At 33.0% G+C, this 21,381-nt stretch overlaps 1 protein-coding gene across 1 annotated transcript in view; it reads right to left on the bottom strand.

Annotated features, from left to right (window-relative positions):
• LOC129225523 (serine/threonine-protein kinase N-like) overlaps positions 1–18,900 on the bottom strand; it is a 69,109-nt gene extending 50,209 nt beyond the window's left edge. The window contains exons 1-5 of the mRNA XM_054859955.1: positions 18,606–18,900; positions 13,907–14,227; positions 9,301–9,413; positions 5,798–5,993; positions 2,841–2,986 (exon numbers count right to left, since the gene is read on the bottom strand). Coding sequence (XP_054715930.1) covers positions 2,841–2,986; positions 5,798–5,993; positions 9,301–9,413; positions 13,907–14,225 — 774 coding nt within the window. The 5' untranslated portion in view covers positions 14,226–14,227; positions 18,606–18,900. The remainder of the gene's footprint in view (positions 1–2,840; positions 2,987–5,797; positions 5,994–9,300; positions 9,414–13,906; positions 14,228–18,605) is intronic.
• Between the last annotated feature and the right edge of the window lie 2,481 nt (positions 18,901–21,381).

Here is a 21,381-nt window from a genome sequence, read left to right as displayed (position 1 = left end):
AACTCAGTAAACAAGGCAAAGGCAATCAAAAAGTGTTTGAGATGCGTATACGACCTTATGAAATGTCATTTTATTTCTACTATACTGCTGATAGAAAGTTATACATATAAATTACATACGATGTAATATTGTGAAAAGCAACTTTTCAACAAAAGCATTGCAAAATTTCACTTTAGACTTGTTGCCCTGCCAAAAAACATTGCATGCAAAGAGGTAATCTCTTAAATTCAATTATAAAAAATTAAAATAATCAGTTTAGTATTTTAAGACTTTTTCTAGCTTTAAAACTTTACACATATATGATGTCAATCCATAAGAAAAACATGAAAAAATAAAACAAAATTATTGTGATTTACTAAAGATCTTGATCAGATGAAAGATATAAAATTTCACTTTAAAAAGTCTTTTGCATCTCCAAGATTATAACTGATAGGAAAATTTGGAGATTCAAATACCTCCCTAAATCTGCTGTATAGGTTGCTTTTCTTTATGATCAAAATTCCCCGCATCCCTTTTAGCAAAAAATACATAAAAAATTGTTTGTAAATACTTAAGAAAATTTTTGTGCCTTAGATGTCGAGTAATTTACCCCATTCTAGTTCTAATTACACTGCAAACGAAAAATATACCCATCAAAATGCTTCTGACACCATTCTTGTTTATTCTTAAATGAAATGACCCCTTTAATCTAAAAATGACCACTGTTTTATTTCATCACGTCCCTCTTTTTTTTCAGTTTTGGAAAGTTTCGTAGCCATATTTTTTGTAAGAGAAAGGAACTTGAAGAGGAGCTACATAATATTTATAAAAAAATATCTGTGCTTTGCTAATTCATTAATGCACCCAGTGAATTACATTCAGAATATATTTACATATCAATGTGAACCACTTAGTGAAGTATCACAATTTTTAATGTAAAACATCAGCGCCTGGCAAGCAATCAAAATAGTTATTGCCTAAAGATGCAACTTTAGTAAATGTGAATTCCTTTCATAACAAAGTATCATATTCTAATCGTAACTAATTGATTTCCTTATTGTTGCAAAAAACTCTCAAAACCATACATTTTAAAATTTTATTTAAAAAAAACCATTGGAAACAAAAACATCATAAGGGTTTTTTTTTTTTTTGAGCGATCACGTTTGCTTATTGCTTTCATTTGACTGTTTTTGACGTTCCTTTGATTTTTCCCACCAGTACCCTCCGCAGCATCACAGTCGACTGGCTCCTCACGATGCTGCAACTCTAGCGAAAACCGTCTCCAGGTTTCATCGATATCCTACACTTACACGCATACACACACGCACCTACACACATATACATATATACACCTACACACATACATACACCTACACACATTCACAAACACATACACACACAAACTCACAAACACATACACACACACACCTACACATTCACATACACACAACTACCCACACACTCATGCCTGCACACAGACACAAACACACATGCCTACACACACACATACCCCCCCCCCCCCCCACACACACACACAAACACACACGCTTACATATACACACACACTCGTGATTGCGAAAAACATAATTTGAATTCAAGATGACAAAATTCAATTTTTTTTTTTCATTTGCTATTGTCTCCGACTTGATAACTGAGCAATGATGGTGCAAGATTACCAGAGGGGAATTACTGGCTATATAGATGATGCATTATCCAAGCAGAAGCTGATTTATTGCCATATCATAATGTTGGTACAAAATAGTCAAAGTTACTGTCCGTTCTCAAAGTGAAGACTATCACTTGGGAAAGACTCCATTTCAAAAGGAGCGGCAGTTGAAGATGGATCTTTTCGGCTTGCACTTGTTATCTCTCTTTTTCGATGCTACTTAGGAAGAACTGCTGAACATGTTAATTTGCATTTTTTTACTTCAGTGTTTCCAACCCTATTTTGATAAAATCAGAGCAGACCTGACCCATGCACAAGTTTGCCGGAGGTTTCGGCAAAAGAAAACAGACGGTAACTTATTAGGAATAGAAGTGAATCACCAAAGTTTAGCACAATTGAGGAAGTGAGAAGCAAAGAGATGCAAGTGCAAAATCAAAAATTTGGAGATAACCAGTACAAATGGTAGATGAACCTCTCATCTGTCTTGGGGCAAGAGATAGTACTAGTAGCCTTTGTAGGTGCTGCTATACAGCATGATTTCGAAAAACTTTTCAATGAAAGTCTACCTAGGGACACAACTTCAAACGTGTTTTACTCAAAACTTGAAACTGTCCACATACATCCCTTTGCTTCTCACAACCTCAATTTCAAAATTTCATAATTAGTACCAGTGACAGAAATACTATAGTCAGTTTTCAAGTGGTGAAAATACTCCTCAAAAATATTTAGAAGAGTTAAATATTCGGGAAAAAATATTAACTATTATTTAGATTAATTTCCTGAAAAACTTTCTTCTGCAAAAAAAAAAGGGGGGGGGAAGGAAATGGGCAAGGAAAGAAAAGACATGTACTATAACATACAGAATGTTTGACTTTTTGTTTTTAAAAAAACAACAGAACATTCAAATTGGAATGTTTTTAAAAATGAAACTGTTTCTTTTTTTTTTTTTTGGGCGAGGGGGGGGGGACTTTAAGTAATGTTAATTTTTTATTTGAAATACAAAATGGGAAAATATGTTTGACTAAATGTATGATTAGCATTTTTTTTTTCAGTGTGTAGGGGCCCCATTTTTAGGGGCACTAAAAGTTCTCTTACTCAGCATTTCTTTACGAACCAAACCTTCTTGGTGGAGCCATTTCAAGCAATAAAAAAATTTTAAAAAGATATGAACAAAAATGTAAAGAGTAAAGCTTACCTCATGAAGAGCCTTCCTGTCTGAACCTCCTTGGAGAAGGCGTATGACGTTCTTTGCACCTTCTACGACCGCGCACTCTACTTTGAGACGATGACGTAACTCCTCCACTCGCAGCTCAAGGGGACTCATGATCTCGGGAAGTTTGGCTCCTAAAATAATAAAAAAGGTATTTTAATAGACACTCTTCAAATAGTAGTCAGGAGAAAATGCGGTTAAAACTCAAAAAATTCAGAAGTGGTTTTGTGCCAGAATGAAGACTTTGAAAGAGTTAACATATTGAATCATTTTCATATATAAAAAATAATCTAAAAAATGAAAAATGTACATAACACTTAAAAATTTTAAGGTGTATGGCAACGAACCAACAGCATTAAAACAATACTTTAATTGCCCTAATTTTAAAATTAAATCATTTTAAATACACAACTCTGTAACTACAATGTGACACAAGTTAATTTAATAACCTATATAGGTTGATGCCATCTTAGTTTTAAACACTTTAAAATTTTAGGGTGTGGGACAACGAACCAGCAGCATTAACACAATACTCTAACTACCCTAATATTAAAATCAAATCATTTTAAATACCCAACTGTAACTACAGTGAGACACAAGTTAATTTAATAACCTATAGGTTGATGTCATCTTAATCTCAACCAGAGTGGCGTACTTAGGGGTTAGCAGGAGAGCAAGAAGGGTGGCAATTTGGTAAGATTATTTCAAAAAGAATATTATGATTTTAAATAAATACTTTTTTTTTGTAGAAAAATTAGTAAGAATAGAGCTTGATTGGAAATAGAAACAACCCCAATTGCTCAAAAGAAAATACATGTACATTCCCTGGATTAGCTCAAATAATACTTCCAGACAGCAGTGGTGTGTCTGGGAGAGGAAAGAAATGGTTATACAACCTGGACAATCAACTCTTTTTCAGGAGGGGGCAATATATTAACTCCCCATAAGAAAAGAAATATATATTACTAGGGGGCTATCGCCCCCTGCTCGCTATCGCTCGCCAACCCCCGGAACTGCTTACGCAGTTCCCTGTGGATCGCTTCGCGATCCATGCTCGCTTCGCTCGCTCGCTGTATGCCAATACATTAGCCTAGCTAAAATTTTCCGTAAAAATTAAAGTTGGTAATTGCATTTAGGTCACCATCCATTTAACCAATATGAAAATTACGTTCATAATGTTAATTTGTCTGCTTTAGCCAGATTTTCGACAGTTTAACTTTGCTGTATGTAAGATGACTGCCTTGGCAATGTGCACAACTTTACCATTATAGATACAAAAGTGTCTGTCATTGCTTTGGAGAGATTGCACTTCTACCTGTTGGTCCGCAGAAGGTATTTTATTTCCCTTCTACCACCCATTGGAAAACCAATGAAGGCATTCCCCTATCCGCCACCTGGGGACGCGCCCTCTAGGGGTTACAGGCTCCCCCGAGGGATGTATTTACATTATTTACACTCTTATATATTTACATATTTACACTCTTATATATTCTAATCTGAGAAAACTTCCTCATATACACAATTAAAAATGTCCCGTTTGGGAGCCACAACTGACACTGCTTCAAAAGATCTTGTTCTTGATAATGCCACATAGAGCTGGCCATGACTAAAAACAGGCTCAGAGAGCACCAAACATATTTTCTCAAACGTTTGTCCTTCTTGTTGTTATTCTGAATCCTTGCCACGTCACGAACAAAAAATGGTTTAACTAAAAACGCGAAAACTCGCCAAGGCTACTTTGCTTGCACAATACTAAAACTACTATAACCCTAAACAAATTTGGCGAAACCCTTCAGCTGAGAATAAAAGGAATAAAGTAAATTCTTTCTCGGTTATTCATTTTGAACTGAACTGTCGTACTGAAGCAGAGAATAGACGACGCTCAAAGCGCCTACGCGTTCAAAACAACATTGCCGATGAACATGATTGTGGAGCAATGTGTGAAGAATGCGAATTTTGTGGTGCTCTTTATTGGCAGAAAGAGCGTAATACTGCAAATAAATATACTAAATGTTGCCATGACGGAAAGGTGCGGTTACCGGCATTGTGTGACGCACCTGATCTGTTGAAGGAACTGCTGACTGAAAATTCCCCAGCCGCTAAAAATTATCGGCAGCGAATCAGAGAATACAACTCTGGAAATGGCTCGTCTTAAATTGGATTCAAGAACGGTTTCCTGCCTTCTTTGAGCTTTTCTTTGCTGATTAAGGTTGAAATGGGCCACAGCCCGACTCAAACTCATCTCAAAAAAAAAAAAAGTTCGTTGAGTATTCTGTGATTCAAGATTTCAAAACAACGTAGAAGTTTGTTTACATGATTTATCGGCGAAGTGTTGCCAACAGAGGTTTAGAAATTCACCCCTTCATTTGCCGGCACGTAAGAGAATTATATATATAGATATTGCAATTTTTGGCAAAGCGCAAGCTTGATGATGTTGACAAGTTTCCAAAATAAGATTTTTGAATTGAATGAGCAATTAATTGCGAAAAGTCTGTTGGAATTCTTAAATGAATCTATACTTTCAGTGTAATAAACCCTGTTTTACAAAAACAAAAATTAAAAATCCAAAAATTACAAAAAAAAAAACGGGAAAAAAAATGAGTTTTTGTATTTTACAAATAAAGTTGGAGAAACTGCAAAAACGGCAATTGAGATACATTAGAGTTTTTTCAATGCATTTTTAAAAAATAAACCAAAGAACTACAAGGACAGAAAGCACATTTTGATCTTTTTCAAGCTTTGCAAGCACTTGAAAACAAAACTTTTTTATTTCAAGCAAATTTTTAAAAGTGTACAAACCATGCACTTTATTTCTCGACATAGTCAAATGCAAAATTTAAACTCTAGGCATATAAGACCACCCTGTTTCAGTTATTACTTTAAAAAAAAAAAAACGATTACGTAAAAAAATTAATAAAATTTTTATAATAATCATTTGTCACCTTGTGCTCCATCATATCCCTGACCACTGCCATCTTGTCCTGCACTACTCCTAACCTTCCCGATCATCATGCGTAAAAACTCAATTTTGGCCTTTGAGTCTGCAAGCATCTGTTGTGCTTCTCCCAAGAGTTTCTTGTCTTTTGAAGAACCACAGCCACGGTACATGGCGATCAAGTTCTCTGCACCCAGTTTTACCTATAAAGGAGTGAAACATAATATCATTAAAATAAAATACTCCGTTTACAGTGCGATGGCAGAAATTAAACACAGATATGTTGTTGAACAAAGAGAATGAAATTTAGCTGATAAGAAGGTAGTCATAGGGTAGTAATAGCTAGTAGAATGAATTACATAGTATCAGAACCTGAATCCGTAAAAAATAAGAATTTAAATTTAGGTGTCATGATGATAATTAGTACAAGTTTCTAGGAGTCAAAATGAATGACCTAGGAGCCATTTTAATTAAATATATATATACCTGAAGATTTAAAAAATAATAATAATAATGGAAATGCTAGGCACTGCTGAAAGCATATATTTAAAATGATGTAAAATATACAAAAGAAAATGATTTGCATTTTAAAATTACTTTGAGTGAATCATGGGTCTTAGTTATGATCAGTCAAAAAAGAAAAGTTTCAATATGAAACAAAACATTAAACTTAGAGCAGTGGTTTTAGATACGATAATTTTAACACTTTTCGTGTTCTCAAACTGGCAGATTTTTGGTATTTATGAGCCAATGATTATTTGGCATCAGTACTTTCATTTTTCTCTTTTGCAGCAAATATTATTTTTACACTCTGAAATAGTAAAAAATGAGCAAAAATTAAAGTGCACATTTTTTATTAGATTTTTCAAATGAAATTAATAAACCACAAAAACTTTTTGAGCTATAAGTAAATGAGAAATTTTCTTTACAAGTGGAAGAAACACTTTTTTTTAAAAAACTAGCAACAACTAGTAAGCTCCTTGTGCCATTTTTAATCTCTGGAAAATACTACTTACTATTCCGTATTCAAAGAAAAGATAGACTGAATTCAAATAAAACACTATGCATAAATATACCTACGGTTTTTGCAAGAAACACAAACGGGTCATTCTCCAGAAAACGTAACTTTTGAACGCAAATATTTTTCAATTTCGAAACCTTTTGTTTTCTGTTTCATTCTTACGTGTAAGTGCTGCCTACTAGAAGTAATCATAAACAATGGCCCAGTTAAGTTACTATTACTTTACTCATAAATAAAAATAAATAAAAATAATGCCTTGTTCACAGAAATAAAAAGAAAAAAGAAAAATCTTATAATGTTTAAAAATAAAGGCCAATTTAATATCAAAATAGTAAAATTGTTAATTGTGCAAACAATCGGCTACTTTAATGGTTAGTGGGAATATAATATTAAGCTCTCTTAAAGTACTACTTAATTAGTAGTTTCAGATGTATGTTAAAAAATAGTCTTTAGTAAATTAGAGGATATACGGACAATTTATAATTTTAGTAGAATGCCTATTATTGATGTATTTCCCCTCCATCATTTATTTTCACCTCAGGAATAATAACATTGATAAGGTCTATCACGGAGGTGAGGAATTTTCCATTAATATACGCCTAATAGATACATTTTTCAGGGATTTTTTTTTCCTTCGTTGCTACAATCTGCACATGTTAAGCATATGAAAACATGTTCACTTCTTTTTTTACAATTATTTACACACCTGAAATTCAAGTTCACGGAGGTGAGAAGTCAAAATAACCACACTTAGTTTTTAAAGCAAAATCCATTTTCTTGTTTTTCGACGAAAATCTCACAACTTTTTAATAGCTGAAAATAAACAAGGATGCTCCCTTGTATCATGGAAAATAAAATTTGATGTCATTACTGCCATGTATTAATGAGGAATGGCATTTCGTGTTTAGGTAAAGGAGGTGAGAATTTATTGTGAAACATGACTTCTTGTCCTACTAAAACGAACTAAAACACCATATTAAAAAATTAAATATACTTAAACAATTAGTATTTGAGACTGTTAAAGAAATAACCAATAAATATACATTTTTAATTAAACAAGTTATTAAGCAACAAACAGACACACAAGGTGTGTGACATGCCATGGAGGTGAGAATTCAAATGTTGTGAACCAAAAATATACTTAAACAAAAATTAGTAAAAAATTGTTGGCAGGTTTAAATTGATATATTTTTGATGAAATTAAAAATCATTGTTGAATGAATTGTTTCTTAAAGTTTTTACTGTAAAAAGTGTGTGACGGAAAAGTTACTTTTTGAAGAATGACCCAAACAGTAGATTTTATTTTGAAAATGATTTTTAGGCAGTAGATTGGGCAGGCATGAATATGCCATTCAATGTAGTCAACCATGTGTTTGGTGCTGACAACATTAAATCTGTGCCAAGCAGGCAGATTTTTTTTTTTTTTTTTTTTTTTTTTTTTTTCATTTATTGCCAAGTAAATCCCTGAAAAGTGATAATCTTCTGCCAATCCAATTACTTTCTTTCGGTATGTGTACTTTGTGAACAGAATATAGTTAACTTATCCAAGTAATGTGAATTACTCAGCAGAAATTGAAAATAGCTTCTGAAAAAATTCTTACCATTTTTACTAAGGTTTAATTAAAAAGACATTAAAAGTCACTCCTTTTGTTTGACAAAATTCTAGTGCGTATAATTAAAAGCATTAAAAAAAAAAATTTTTTTTTAAATGCTTACATTCCTTAGCTTCCTTCATGGATACATCACTTAATGCCTTTTCTCTCTCTACGGAATTGCATTATTGTGTTCCTATTTTATATTGTGTTCCTATGTACAGTAGGACCTGGATAACTGAACTAATTGGGACTGCTAGCGCTTCGGATGTCGGAAATCTCGGTTAATAGGAACTTTGTACAAAAAATTGTCAGGATCGCAAATTTTAAAATGTATCAATAAAAAACACAATAGAATATTTTTAAAGGATGAAAATGAACATATAAAACGGAATGTTTTACAGTTAAAAAACTGTAAGTGGATATAACTTGTAGTAAGTTTTAAAACGTTAATTAAATATTTTTACAAAATCAAGTTTAATACAAAAAATGCTTAAAAAACATAAATTTCCGAAAAGCAATTTTTTTTTTCAAATTAAAAATTCATTATTTTATTAAATGTAAATTGTTTTTTAAAAACAGGCATAAAACACCTAAACAGAGAAATAAAACCTCTCATCTTTCTCAGGGCTTACCTATCTACAAAAAATAGACTTCATTATCGGCTCGGTTAACAGAAACCTCGATTAATAGAAGCTCGGTTAATCGAGGTTCTACAGTAATTAAATGAAAGTTTCTTCATAGATTGGTTCCGAAAGGAGAAAAAATAGAATTTTTATGTATCAACCTAAACAATTTATTTTCAAAGAACAATGAAGGTATGCAATGACATACAACAATGAACAATAAACGAAAAGATGTGGTCATAATCACTCCCTGCCTGCAAAAGCATCTCACCTTTTGTTCGATATCAAGCTGCTTTTCCAGCGACTTCAGTCTTTGGTCGGATGTCGAGAGGGGGGCTTCTGGTTGCTGTTGTTCATATTTGTCTGGAGAGATTACACAGCTCTCTGGGATGGTAAAAAAAAACGTTAGATCACACAAGCAAAGAATAGTTATTTCACAAAGACGAAATGCTAAATTAAGTCTTGAAATCATACACAACATAATTTAAAATATTACTAAAATACTGAGATAAATAACAAAGCATGATGATAAGGCTAGTTTTGGTTCTTGATAATCAGATGGTACTTAAAATAAAGTTGAAACATATCAAGAAGTGAGCACAAAAAAAAAATCTTTGACCAATTCATTAGAATTTTTAGCATAAAGAATGAGGCATTTTGTATCAATTTTTTGTTTCATCCAGTCAATCTTTATTTTATGACAAAAATTTATGGTGTAAAAAAAGAAGCACATAATTGTTGAAAGAGTATATATAAATCATGCTGAGAAAATGCATAAGAATTGTGCATCACTTTGTGACTGATGCTGTTAAAAAATTTTAAAGAGTAGTTTAACGCGAAGAGGATGACTTAACCAGCTTTTTGTACACTTTTAAGGATATTGTCAATGAAATCATAGCTTGATGTTTACATTATGTACCAATCAAAATGACTTAAAAGAATTTTTATGCTGAACTTTTGTTTCAGTTTCTTTTAAGTTTTCCTAATGTTTGTTTCTCGTTTCTTAGCTGTGGATTATCTACCGAATTTGACGGTAGTCACCTTGCCACCTTTTTTTCCATAAATTGGGGACAAAATGAACTTATATATCAAACCAATGGAGGCTTGCACACAAAGGTCACCGGGGTACCACGGTACTCCCATTAGCACAATAAAAGTTGGGAGAGCCATAATGTTTTCTGTAATGTGCAAGTGGCTGAAATGAGAATGAGACAGGTGGCTGTGGCTGACGGGCAAGGCAGCTTCTACAAACCAGCTTCAGCTTCCACATCACACACTCAACTGTCATCATTTCGTCTTCTTGTATACGCATTTCATTTATGTTATGATAAAAAAAGAAAAAATTGTTTTTATGAAACGGTGCTGTGCGTCTATGTTTCTCGATATCAATTCAGGTTCTAAAATTTAAGCTCTTTTTGAAACCCTTCAAACTGATTTTTAACCCTTTTTAACATGTAGTTCATAACATTTTAACATTTAGTAAAAATATCAAGGAATATTATGCTTTTCATGAAAGAAAAATAAAGATGCTTATGGGAAAATTTATGGTGCTCAGTGGCGTACCTATGGAGTCTATAGCTCCTCCGCATCTAAGGATGGTGCCCTTTCCCCACACCGTTTCATGGAAATTCATTAATGAAAATTACATGTAGCAATTTATTATAAAACATTTGTAAGTAAAATATTCACGTAGAAGTAGGGGTATCCAGAGATTTCTCCCTGAGAAAAGTCTTGAAATTTTTGTAAAAACGCAGTTCTTGGGGAATGAGAGGTTTGGGATCTCCTCCCCCTGGCAATTTTTGCAATTGAATTTCTAAAAACGCTGTAGTAGATCATTTTCGATATTTTTTGAGAGAGGAGACTACGGGGAGGTTCTAACCCTAATTTTTGAAATTAAAGTTCGAAAAACGCAGTTTTAGACGATTTCAGGTGATCTATATAGAGAGGAGAGATTCAAGGTCCTCTCTGGAAACTTTTCGAAACTAAAGCACCAAAATTGTTTTTTTAGCCTTTTATGATGTTATATGAGGAGTTTTCAAGGACTTTCATTTGGAACATTTATGAAATTGAAGCCAAAATTTAATACTATCTTGAATGTTTTTGGCGTGGGAAGGGGAAACAATCCCCAGGAATATATTTTTGAAGTTGTTGCTTTAAAAACGCAGGTTAAGTCAATCTTTTACAATATTTCTGGGAGGAGTTTGCTTCTCTTTTAACTTGTAATACATATTGTATCTTATTTGAGTAATGTTTCAAAATATTTCTTTTCCCCAATCAGATTTAAAATGCTGCCCCCTTTTCGAAAAAGAGGGATTAGCCGCCCCTCACCCTTCTCAGATACTCTACTGCAGTGAAGAAATATGAAGAAGACACAGGAAAAATGTGCCATGCACGCAAAATTTTTCCTTTTTTTTGGAGTGGCATTAGGGATTGCCTTTTTTATACTGCCAGCTCTATTGTAACTAATTTTCTTTGAAAACATATTAAAGTAATTAACTTTAAACTCATATTTTTTCTGAATAATCTTGGCAAATTACGGCCCCTCTTGCATCTTTGGCGAGAGTCACTCCTGTATAACTAAAAGGTACAACATAAGTCAAAAATGGTAAAAGTATTTTTACTGAGATCGCAAATGCTAGTATTTCAAACAAATAAAAAATATCAGGCTGGAAATAGAAAATTTTACTATTTAAAACGAGAGCACTCAAATGGTTTTGGAGAAGAAAAACTCGGGAAAGGGTTTTTATAATATTCATATCAATAGTTGACACAAAAAAGAATATGGAGACATAGCAAAGAAAGTGAAGGGAGGGAAGTTCCCGAAATTTATCCTTTCATTTTACATTAGCAAAGGTAGTATAGAAGAGGGTTTTTGAAACTTTGATTTATAAAAGAAGTCCGATGGAGAGTTCCCAAGTCCCATCCTTTCCCCTCTGGTAGTCAGAGATGGCCTACAATCACATATATTTAGGACAGGGCCGTGTCCAAGGGGAGGGTTTTAGGGGTTAACCCCTCCCATTGGGGTAAAAAAAATAAGCCAAAATAAGAAAATGTACATTTGACTAGTTTTAAAGTAAAAGTTTGTGTGCAGCGTTTCTTTAATAAAAGGAAAAATAAAGAAAAAAAAATCTGCAATATACGACTGTTAGAACTTTACCAACTGGAACAATATTTCGGAAAAACTGTGGTGGAAGAAGCGCTCAATGATTTGTCAGTATAAAGCCAAAATTGCTTGCCAAAGTTAATATTACTTAAGGAGGTTATGAAGGATTTAGCTTATGTTGCAGTTATGAAGATGCATTAGTGATTGTGTTTGGTAATGTAACTTGCATCTGCAATAAGTTATTTGTTGTTTCGTTTAACGTTTATTAAGCATTATTTCAGAATATGAAACTTATATATTATGATGCCATGCTGGATTATAAAAGAATCTGTGGACATTTTGTAATACTAATTGCAATATACCGCAGAGTAACCAGTTATCATTAAAAAGAAGCATGGGTTTTTTTCGAAACAAAAATGTTTGATTAAAAAGAAGCAGTAAAATGAAGGTATATTGCGGTCATTTGTGCAGCCAGAATTATCCTTTGGGGGGGGGAGTAGGGAGGGGGCACATCAGTCCTTACAGGAATAGAAATGCCATACTGAGATTACGTAATTTTACGTGCAACTAAAGTTTGTGAGGGATTGAAGAATTGAACTCCCCCCCCTCGAGTAAAACTTTGGTAGCTTTAAAACCCCTCCCTTTATGAAAATCTGGACACGGGCCTGATTTAGGACTATTGCAATTCTGAAAAACTTCAAAGAGAGTGCCTAACACTAAAATCCCCAACAAACGATCAACCTAAATCCGTGAGAAGCGCACCTTATCCATCATTAATGATTGTCTAAACTTCTGTTTTTCTAACATTACCTTGTAAAATTTTTCTGAGATCCACTGAATGACCCTTCAACTTAATATTATCAAAGATTGTCAAAAATTTCGATTTTAGGGCTTCAATGTTGAAAACATTTCCGGGGAAGAGCACCGGAACTCCTTGATAACATCACTGAAGATTATCTACAATTGCATTTCTGGAATTTCTATTTCGGAAAATACCGAGGAAAAGTTCATGAACTTTCCTAGCACTAACATTACCAAAGATGCTCTAAAAACTTCGTTATAGTAGCAAACTTTAATTACTTTTTAATAGCCAAATTTCGAAAGCTCTCCAAGAGAGAGCCACCAAATCTCTCTTCCTTACATCATTCAAAGATCGCCTAAAATGGCACAGTTCGGGCTACAATTTCAAGCAATTTCTCGAATAGAGCTTTCCAACATAGTCGGTGATAATAATTGCATTTTTATAAGTTTCAATTTTGAAATATGGATGGAGGAAGCGTTTTTTCCCGAACCTTTTTCCCCTAACATAACCTAAAATAGTCTAAAATGCAATTTTAAGACTGCAATTTCTAAACATTCTCAGACCCTCTCATTTCAGAGTGAATATTATGTTTACAATTAGGTTTATATTCCTAATACCAAAGATTTCGTTTTGACTGCCTAAATTCATTCAAAACCAGAAATTAAATTATCTTTCTATATTTAAGATGCTTAAAAAAAATCAGATGTCACCAATTTTATACTTTGTCTAAATTTTTGACCTTGCGGCGGCCCTGCGCCCTCTTCTGGTGGTTATCTAAATGACAGGTTCACTGGTATAGTGGTACCCCCATTACTAAAGCTTTGCACACCCCTCTGCCAATGTCTTCTACTTTTATAAAAATTAAAATACAAGAAAATTTTTAAAATACAAAAATAATGGCATTTTCCCAAAAATTACTCGAGTTTCACAATTAAATCTAAGAAAACTACAAACAGACACCTGGCTACTCACCACTGAAATTGAGGGGATCAGTAGAACTCTGACCTTGCATTACAAGCATATATGCATTGAGATCCTGAAGCTCTTGCTGCAACTCGTGCAGCTTGAGGTTGGCTTTCTTGACAATGGAGTTGATATTGGCCAAGCTCTTCTTATCTGTAGTAGCCTTGCGAAGATTTTCGGCCCCTTCTTTAATCTTCAACTCCTTCCGAATCTCCTCCTTTAATCGGCGCTTCAGATCCTCTAACTTTGGAGGCAGGGACACATCAGCACCTGGATTAAGTCCATATCTACCTGACGAGTCACTGTGCGAGGATTGGCTACGATTCATGGCTGTAAAGAAATGTAATGCGAGATGAGTCCATATAAGTATAGGATAAAAAGCAGACCTGAAAATTTTTAGTCAGTAGCCAGTGGCCAGTAGACACTTTTATGGTTTACTTGTCACTTTTTTCACAAACATAACAAGTCAATGGTTCACAGATTCTTTTCAAGAGCCACTTTTTGGTTTTTTGAGATAAATTTTATCAAAAAATATTAACTGCTCTTTAGGTAACTACCGCCTGAGGGGGGGGAAATTAACAGTGCTCCATTTTGAAAAAACTTCGTATTTCTCTTACTTTAAATTTAAATGTTGAAACTCATTCACATTTGGCTTTTACATGTTCCACTCATTGCATTTTTGCTAATCATTGATGACATCCGGTAAATTTAGCACATCTACTTTTGATTCACAATACATTTTATTATTTTCTGAAGAGCTCTTTTCGAATAGATAAGTTTATATTTGACTGGATTGATCCACATGTGTTGTGTAAAAATGAGAGAAGAGGTATTTAGTAGAAAGATAATGTGCTGAAAAATATTGTTCCGTGCAAATAATTACAATATGAATTGTAGGCTGAAAAATATGAGCAGAAAGAAAATTTGTTCAATAAAAAAAATTGCTTGAAAAAAAAATGGTTTTTTTTCAGTCACCACTACTTTTCATACACTTGTTAAGTCGTCAGTGGATATTTTCAGATCGGATAACAAAGCAATTTCATTCCTAAATAAAAAAGATTTACAAAGAATAGTTAAAAGTTAACTTTGGATGAGAAATATTGAAATTGCATAAAACAAATAAAAAATATACAGTTTGTAGGGATGCACTTTAGAAATAGCATAGGTTTGAAACCACAGAACTTGCCACAGAAGATTTATCAATGATCATAAAATGTAGTATTGCCAATGCTGGAGCTCAAAAAATCATCAAAAAACTAAAACCCCAAGTTGAAAAAGTGGGCTTCAGCACTTACTTACTTTTCAAACAAGAAAGTGAAAACTATGTTTGCACGAGACTGCATTATTCACTATATAACCATAAGTATTGAGACACTTTAAAAAATTCACATTTTTACGGATTTCTTGAGAAATAAGAGACCAATTGCACTGTAATTCTTTTCACATAAAAGGTCCCAAAGCAGAATACTTGACGATGTTTTGCAATGTAAAACCATTTGACCAAAATTGTTCTGTTAGTACTTCAAGCATTGCATACACAAGCAAAGAATGTAACCTTTCTCACAAATGCTCTCAAAAAAAATTGTTTCATACAGGAGGGTTTTTTTTTTTTTTTTTTTTGCAGTTTTTAATACTATACTGTTGCTAGCTATGCATTTCTGTGGAATCTAAACCAATTGAGATTCTCCCAAATATTTTATATGCTTACTGAAATGCCTAGAAAGAGCAAAGATACAAAATTTTATAAAAATCCGAACCTAGGTGTCAAACGTGTTTTTGATTAATTTTACGTGTCATAAAGGAGATTCCATGAAGGAGGACATGATAAACGTTAATAAATAAATAAATTACTAAAATAACTTACAAAATGAGTTGAGTTAGGGTAGCATATAATAAAACACTTTAAAACTTTCAAAATAATTGAATTATTTTCAGGATGCAAATGGATTGAAATCCCAAACAAGACAAGAGATTTTTGGCGATGGACGTGTTTAAAAGGTTGGTATGTTTTCAAAACGTATGTTTATGGAGGAAATTGCAGTGCTGAAGATCGAGTGGGAAAAATAAGGAAAAGGGGGAACTGAAAACGCTAGAAAAATCAGAATCTTTTCCGATTTAGAATATGAAATTTCTGCAGAAACTGCCAATTTTATACAAATATCATCCAACTCAAGATAGAATATTGTACAAGTTCTGCAGATTTCTTAAAGTTCAAAGTAAATCTAAAGTTCCTGCAGATGACTTATTGAATTCAACATTTTTCGCGAGCTTTCCGCCAAATTATCGTAATTTCCGAGAATTTTAGATTTTTTTATAATTTTTAAAGAGTTCAACAGAGTTTGTGCTTAGTTCTACCTTGATGGAAGATTAAGCAAAAAATCTGTAGTTTCTGCAGATTTCCGGCAAAAATTTCACAGAAATCTGTAGAAGTTCTGCAGAAAATTCGTGCGAGTTTTCGTCTCACAATTGAACAGAATTGTTCTGCAGCTCAGGCATCTGTTCTGTGACGTACGTCGCAAATTTAGTACTAAATTTAGTATTCTGCTTTGGAAATAAAAGGTATACTCCAGCTGTCATTTTCCAATAAAAATTGAATCTACTAACTTGAGAAAACAAAAAAAAGTTTTTGATCATCCTTGATCCGCCATTGTAAATGGCTGAGAATAAGCTAAAAATTTCAGAAATAAATTTCACTATGTAGAATTCATTTTTGTATTTCATAAAAGTATCTCTTATACCCACGGAGATATAAGCATTTCTTTTTAAAATACAAATTTTGTTTGAAGATTATCAGCTCATAAAACGCAGACTTTCCCGTCAAACGTAACGAAACTTTCAGAATCTTTGACAGCATATAAGAGAAACATAATAAAATTTGAAATTAAAAGAATGAAAATTTAATGAAATACGAACGTTTAAAGCACTTAATTTTTGACTGTGCATGTGCAAAAAATAGAAAAATTAAAACTTTCATAACCCGAAACCCAGATGGACCTTGCAACTCATAATAAAATTCCAGCTTAATAATAAAATTTATATTATTAAGCTGGCCATAATAAAATTTCAATATCTTTAAATAATAATGAAATTTAAATATCTTAAATAATAATAAAATTTAAATATCTTAAATAATAATACAATTTAAATATCTTAAATAATAATACAATTTAAATATCTTAAATAATAAAATTTAAATATCTTAAAAATTTAAATATCTAAGCCATAATAAAATTTAAATATCTTTAAAATTTAAACAGGTATCAGCGATCGAATGAGCCAGATTGCAATAATTCTTGGATAGGCAACAAATTGTGAGGGACATGCTCATAGGACATAATGGTGGTTTACTGCATCTTGAAAATCACCCAACTTTGAGTAGGCTTGAGCCCACAAACTTGGTATTAGAAATTAACACATTATCACTAAGGAACATTGACAGCACTAAAGACAAATTCAAGCAATAAGGTTTTTTTTTTTTTTGCCTTCAAGAGTACTGGATTTAACAGCTCCCCCTCACCCCCCCCCCCCCCCCCCTCTATAGACAAAATATTTTAAAAGCTTCTCACAAAAATGTTTCTAAAAAAAATTTTAGCAATAAAATGTTCAATTAAAAAATTATACCAGTCGTACTACCCTATATCTTAAATTAAAATGTCTGCAATTACACTTGAATAAAAAAAATAGGATTGCTAAATTAGAGGTAGCAAAAACAATGTATGCATATCCAAGTCAGGAACCACAGGAAATTTTTATATCAAGTTTCAAAATTCAATAAAATTATGTAATAAATTAATGAATTAAATTGGAAAGTTTAACTCCATGTTTCATGTAGAAAACCTTACAAAAAAAATTCAATATGTACGTACTACAAATCAAAATATAAGGTGTTTCATTTAAGAAAATTGCTTTTTAAACACCTTGCCCATTTGCATAAAAACGCTATTTTTAACATCTTTGGACTAAATATTAATTGAATTAGTACTTAATTTCTAATAAAAGTGCAGGAGCTCTAAAGTCTTCAAATCTTATTTTGATGCATAATAGTCTTGAATTAGGTCCAATATGTAAAAATATTCATGAGTTTGAAAAAAGCTGAGTTCGGATGCAATTTAAGCCCTGAAGTAAATGATAATTTAACAATACAAACCAACTGTCATGTAATGACTAAAGAATAAACTCTTAATTTTACTTGCAGTTTCATGTTTAATAACTTTTTGTACAAGTCTTATTACAACTTCTAAAAGTCATCTCTTTGAACACAGCTGGAAAGAACCGATAAAGGGGTTACTTTAAAGGTGAGCTTGGAAAAATATGGGAAACGTTGCAAAGACATGCTGTAGAAAAGCTTGATAATGAGCGAAGAATGAATACGATTACAGAAGAAATGTATAAGTTTCAAGATGAGGATGATCTAGGTTCAAAAAGCGACATTACACAGCAGAATAACTACATTTCCTACCAATCCACAAATGCAAAAATATTGGTCGGAAAATTTGTCATTAAATACCTCGGCATAAGGATTTTGAATTTTAAATCAACTACTAAAATGCATAATCATGAATATTTAACATTTAAATACAAGTTTAAAAATTGATTACGTAAATAAATCAGTCATTAAAATTTTTTCGAAGAACCATGCAATTCAACTAAGCATTTAAATGCCTCACTGTATATATAAAAACAAATAACAGTAACCAAATCTTATTACCTTACAGAGTACACAGATCACAGATGTCTTTCGATAAATAGCATAAAATTATGCCTCAGACGTGAAAAATATAAATTTCTTCGACATTTCAGCTGTAGTTTAAGTTGAATATGTTTTTGTAATTACAACGAGTACATAGCAGTTATTAGGGCTAAGATTTCATATTATAGCAAAACGCAATTATGACACAAAACAAATTAGAAATGCTGCATTCTCACTGTGCTAAAAAATTAGGATTCAACTGAAAAATATCCCCAAACTAAAGTAAATTTATATAAAACGACACGAAAACTACATTTTTAACATTACAAATACGATTCACGGCATATCAAAACACCGTGCTAGTTCAATGCCAGATTGCAAAGTAAAAAGTTTTGAATCTAAAAAGGCTTGTTGGAAAATTTTACGGAGAATTTTTTCTCCACTTTCTTTTATTTAGGGAGTTTTATATATTTTGTATTTTTTCGTTTATGTATTCATTTGTTTATTGTGCAAAATATAAAAAGCAAAACTTCGTAAATACCATTATTTGCACAAGTATGCTTGTTTCATAAACTAAGTCCTTAAAAAAAATAGAATAATAAAAATTTTTCACTAAAATATTTTTTCTCTCCCAGAGCCGTAAATGAAACTTTTTTTTTTTCATTCGGGTAATAAAATCCTGACTCTGGTTTGAAAAGAACTTTTTAATTAAAAACATGGTACTCAGGGTCGGCTCTAGCGCCGGACAAACCGCGGACCCCTGTCCGGGACGGTAAATTTTAGGGGCGGCATTTCGGTTCGAATGTCTGAAACATTTTTTATTCGGTACAAACTTGTGCAAAACTATTTTGAAAACATAATTCCTTTTTTATAGCTTGGGAATCCAAAAAAGTACGTGAAGGTTGTAGGTCTTTTTGCTCTCCTACATTTATTACCGTAATTGCTGTCGCCAACGTCAGATTGTCTAGTTGGGAAGCGAGACAGAATGGGTGGGGTGCAGTTCGATTATCATCATAATCCTCTGCCTGATTCTAGGCCCTAGGGTATGCAGTGGCGTAGTGTAGGGAGGGCAACGGGGGCACTTGCCCCGGGCGGCACTTTGCTAGGGGGCAGCAAATTCTGTAATACTACATTAACATCGTAAAGGTTTTGTTTTTTTTTATTAAGACGGCGCTTTGCTAGGGATATATTACTAAAATCAACATCAAAATCTTTCTTTTCTTTTTTTTTTTACTCTTCAGTTTTAAGTTCTCTCAGGAAATTTTTCTCGTTGAAGTACGAGTACGAAATACTGGATACTGACATGCATGCGGACCATCATCACTGGCGCTGACATAGTAAGACGAGAAGAGAGGACAATCTCGTTGGTGAGAATTATAAATCACAAAGATTGACAAACAGGCAGGGGCGGACTGGGGTCCCCTAAGAGGGCGCCAACATTAACTACCAAAGGGCACGAAAGAACTGAGGTTCAAGAGCGCGAAGGTTTCAAAGGTGAAAAAAAATAAACGAAAGCGCACAGGTTTGAAGGCGTGCCCCAGTAGCACAACAATTTTGGCCAATATCGGTCGAGTATTGGCCAAACCTGGCATGCGTCGCCGTATGTCGGACGATTTTACCCGATTTTGGCCAATACTGGGCAGTATTGGCATCCCGATACTGAAAAAGTGAAAAGGCTTTATAAAACGCTTTTTAAAAGGAAATTTTGTGTTTAACATAAAGGTAGAACTGTTCTAAGACTTTTTCCAGTAAATTTGGTATTTGAAACTTCTGATTAAAGAAACTGACAGACCTCGCTATTGGCCGATCTAGTCCAATACTGTATAGGCTTGGCCAACTGATACTGGTCAAATCAGAAAAACTTAATCAGCGGTTACTTTTCAGAACATTTCGCAATTTCCTCCCAAAAGAATAACATGAATAACAGACATTTTGACGAAATTTAGCACTGCAAAAGTATATTTGGAAATTTACGTTTCCTGTCTAATGTCCAATGCTGTCCGATACTCGGCAACATTGGCCACCTCAATTATTTAAGTGCATTCAAAACAGTTTTTCTTGCAAAGCATTTTTGAAATTTAATGCGTGGGTACAATTGGGAGAAGTTATTTTCCAATAACTTCGGAACCTATCATCCAGATAAAGTAATCTACGGTTTTCGCTTCATCCAACATTTGCCGATCTTATCCGATTCTATGCAATATTGGCATTCTGAATTAAAATATTACTTTTAAAATAGTTTTTTTAGTGAATATTTTGTTCTGTAATGTGTTGATAATAATGTGAAAAATGATACTGAAATAATTTAGGAATCTATTATCCACAAAAACGAAACGTAAGGAGTTTCGGTTCTGCCGACATTGGCCGAGCGCATCCGATGCTGCGCTGTATTGGTATTCTGAATTAGAAAATTACGTTTAAAACTTATTTTTTGCAAGACATTATAAATTTTTATACGTAGGTACAATGAAAAAAAGTCATTTTACAATAATTTATCGATCTATAATACACGATACCGAAGTGTACAGCGTTTATCTTCTGCCGACATTATCCGATACTGTGCTGTATTGACAGTCTGAATTAGAAAATTACTTTTAAAACATATTTGTTGAAAGGCATTTTGAATTTTAATGTGTAGGTTCAATCAAAAAAAGTCATTTTACAATAATTTATCGACTTATGTAATCCACGATACAATGTACGGCGTTACACTTCTGTCGACATTGGCCGATCGTATCTAATACTATGCTGTATTGACATTCTGAATTAGAAAATTACTTTTAAAACAGACTTT

This window comes from Uloborus diversus, chromosome 7 (assembly GCF_026930045.1).
Source record: "Uloborus diversus isolate 005 chromosome 7, Udiv.v.3.1, whole genome shotgun sequence".
Classification (NCBI taxonomy): Eukaryota; Metazoa; Arthropoda; class Arachnida; order Araneae; family Uloboridae; genus Uloborus; species Uloborus diversus.
The sequence above is the reverse complement of the archived record's forward strand: the minus strand, read 5'-3'. Positions and strand labels throughout refer to the sequence as shown.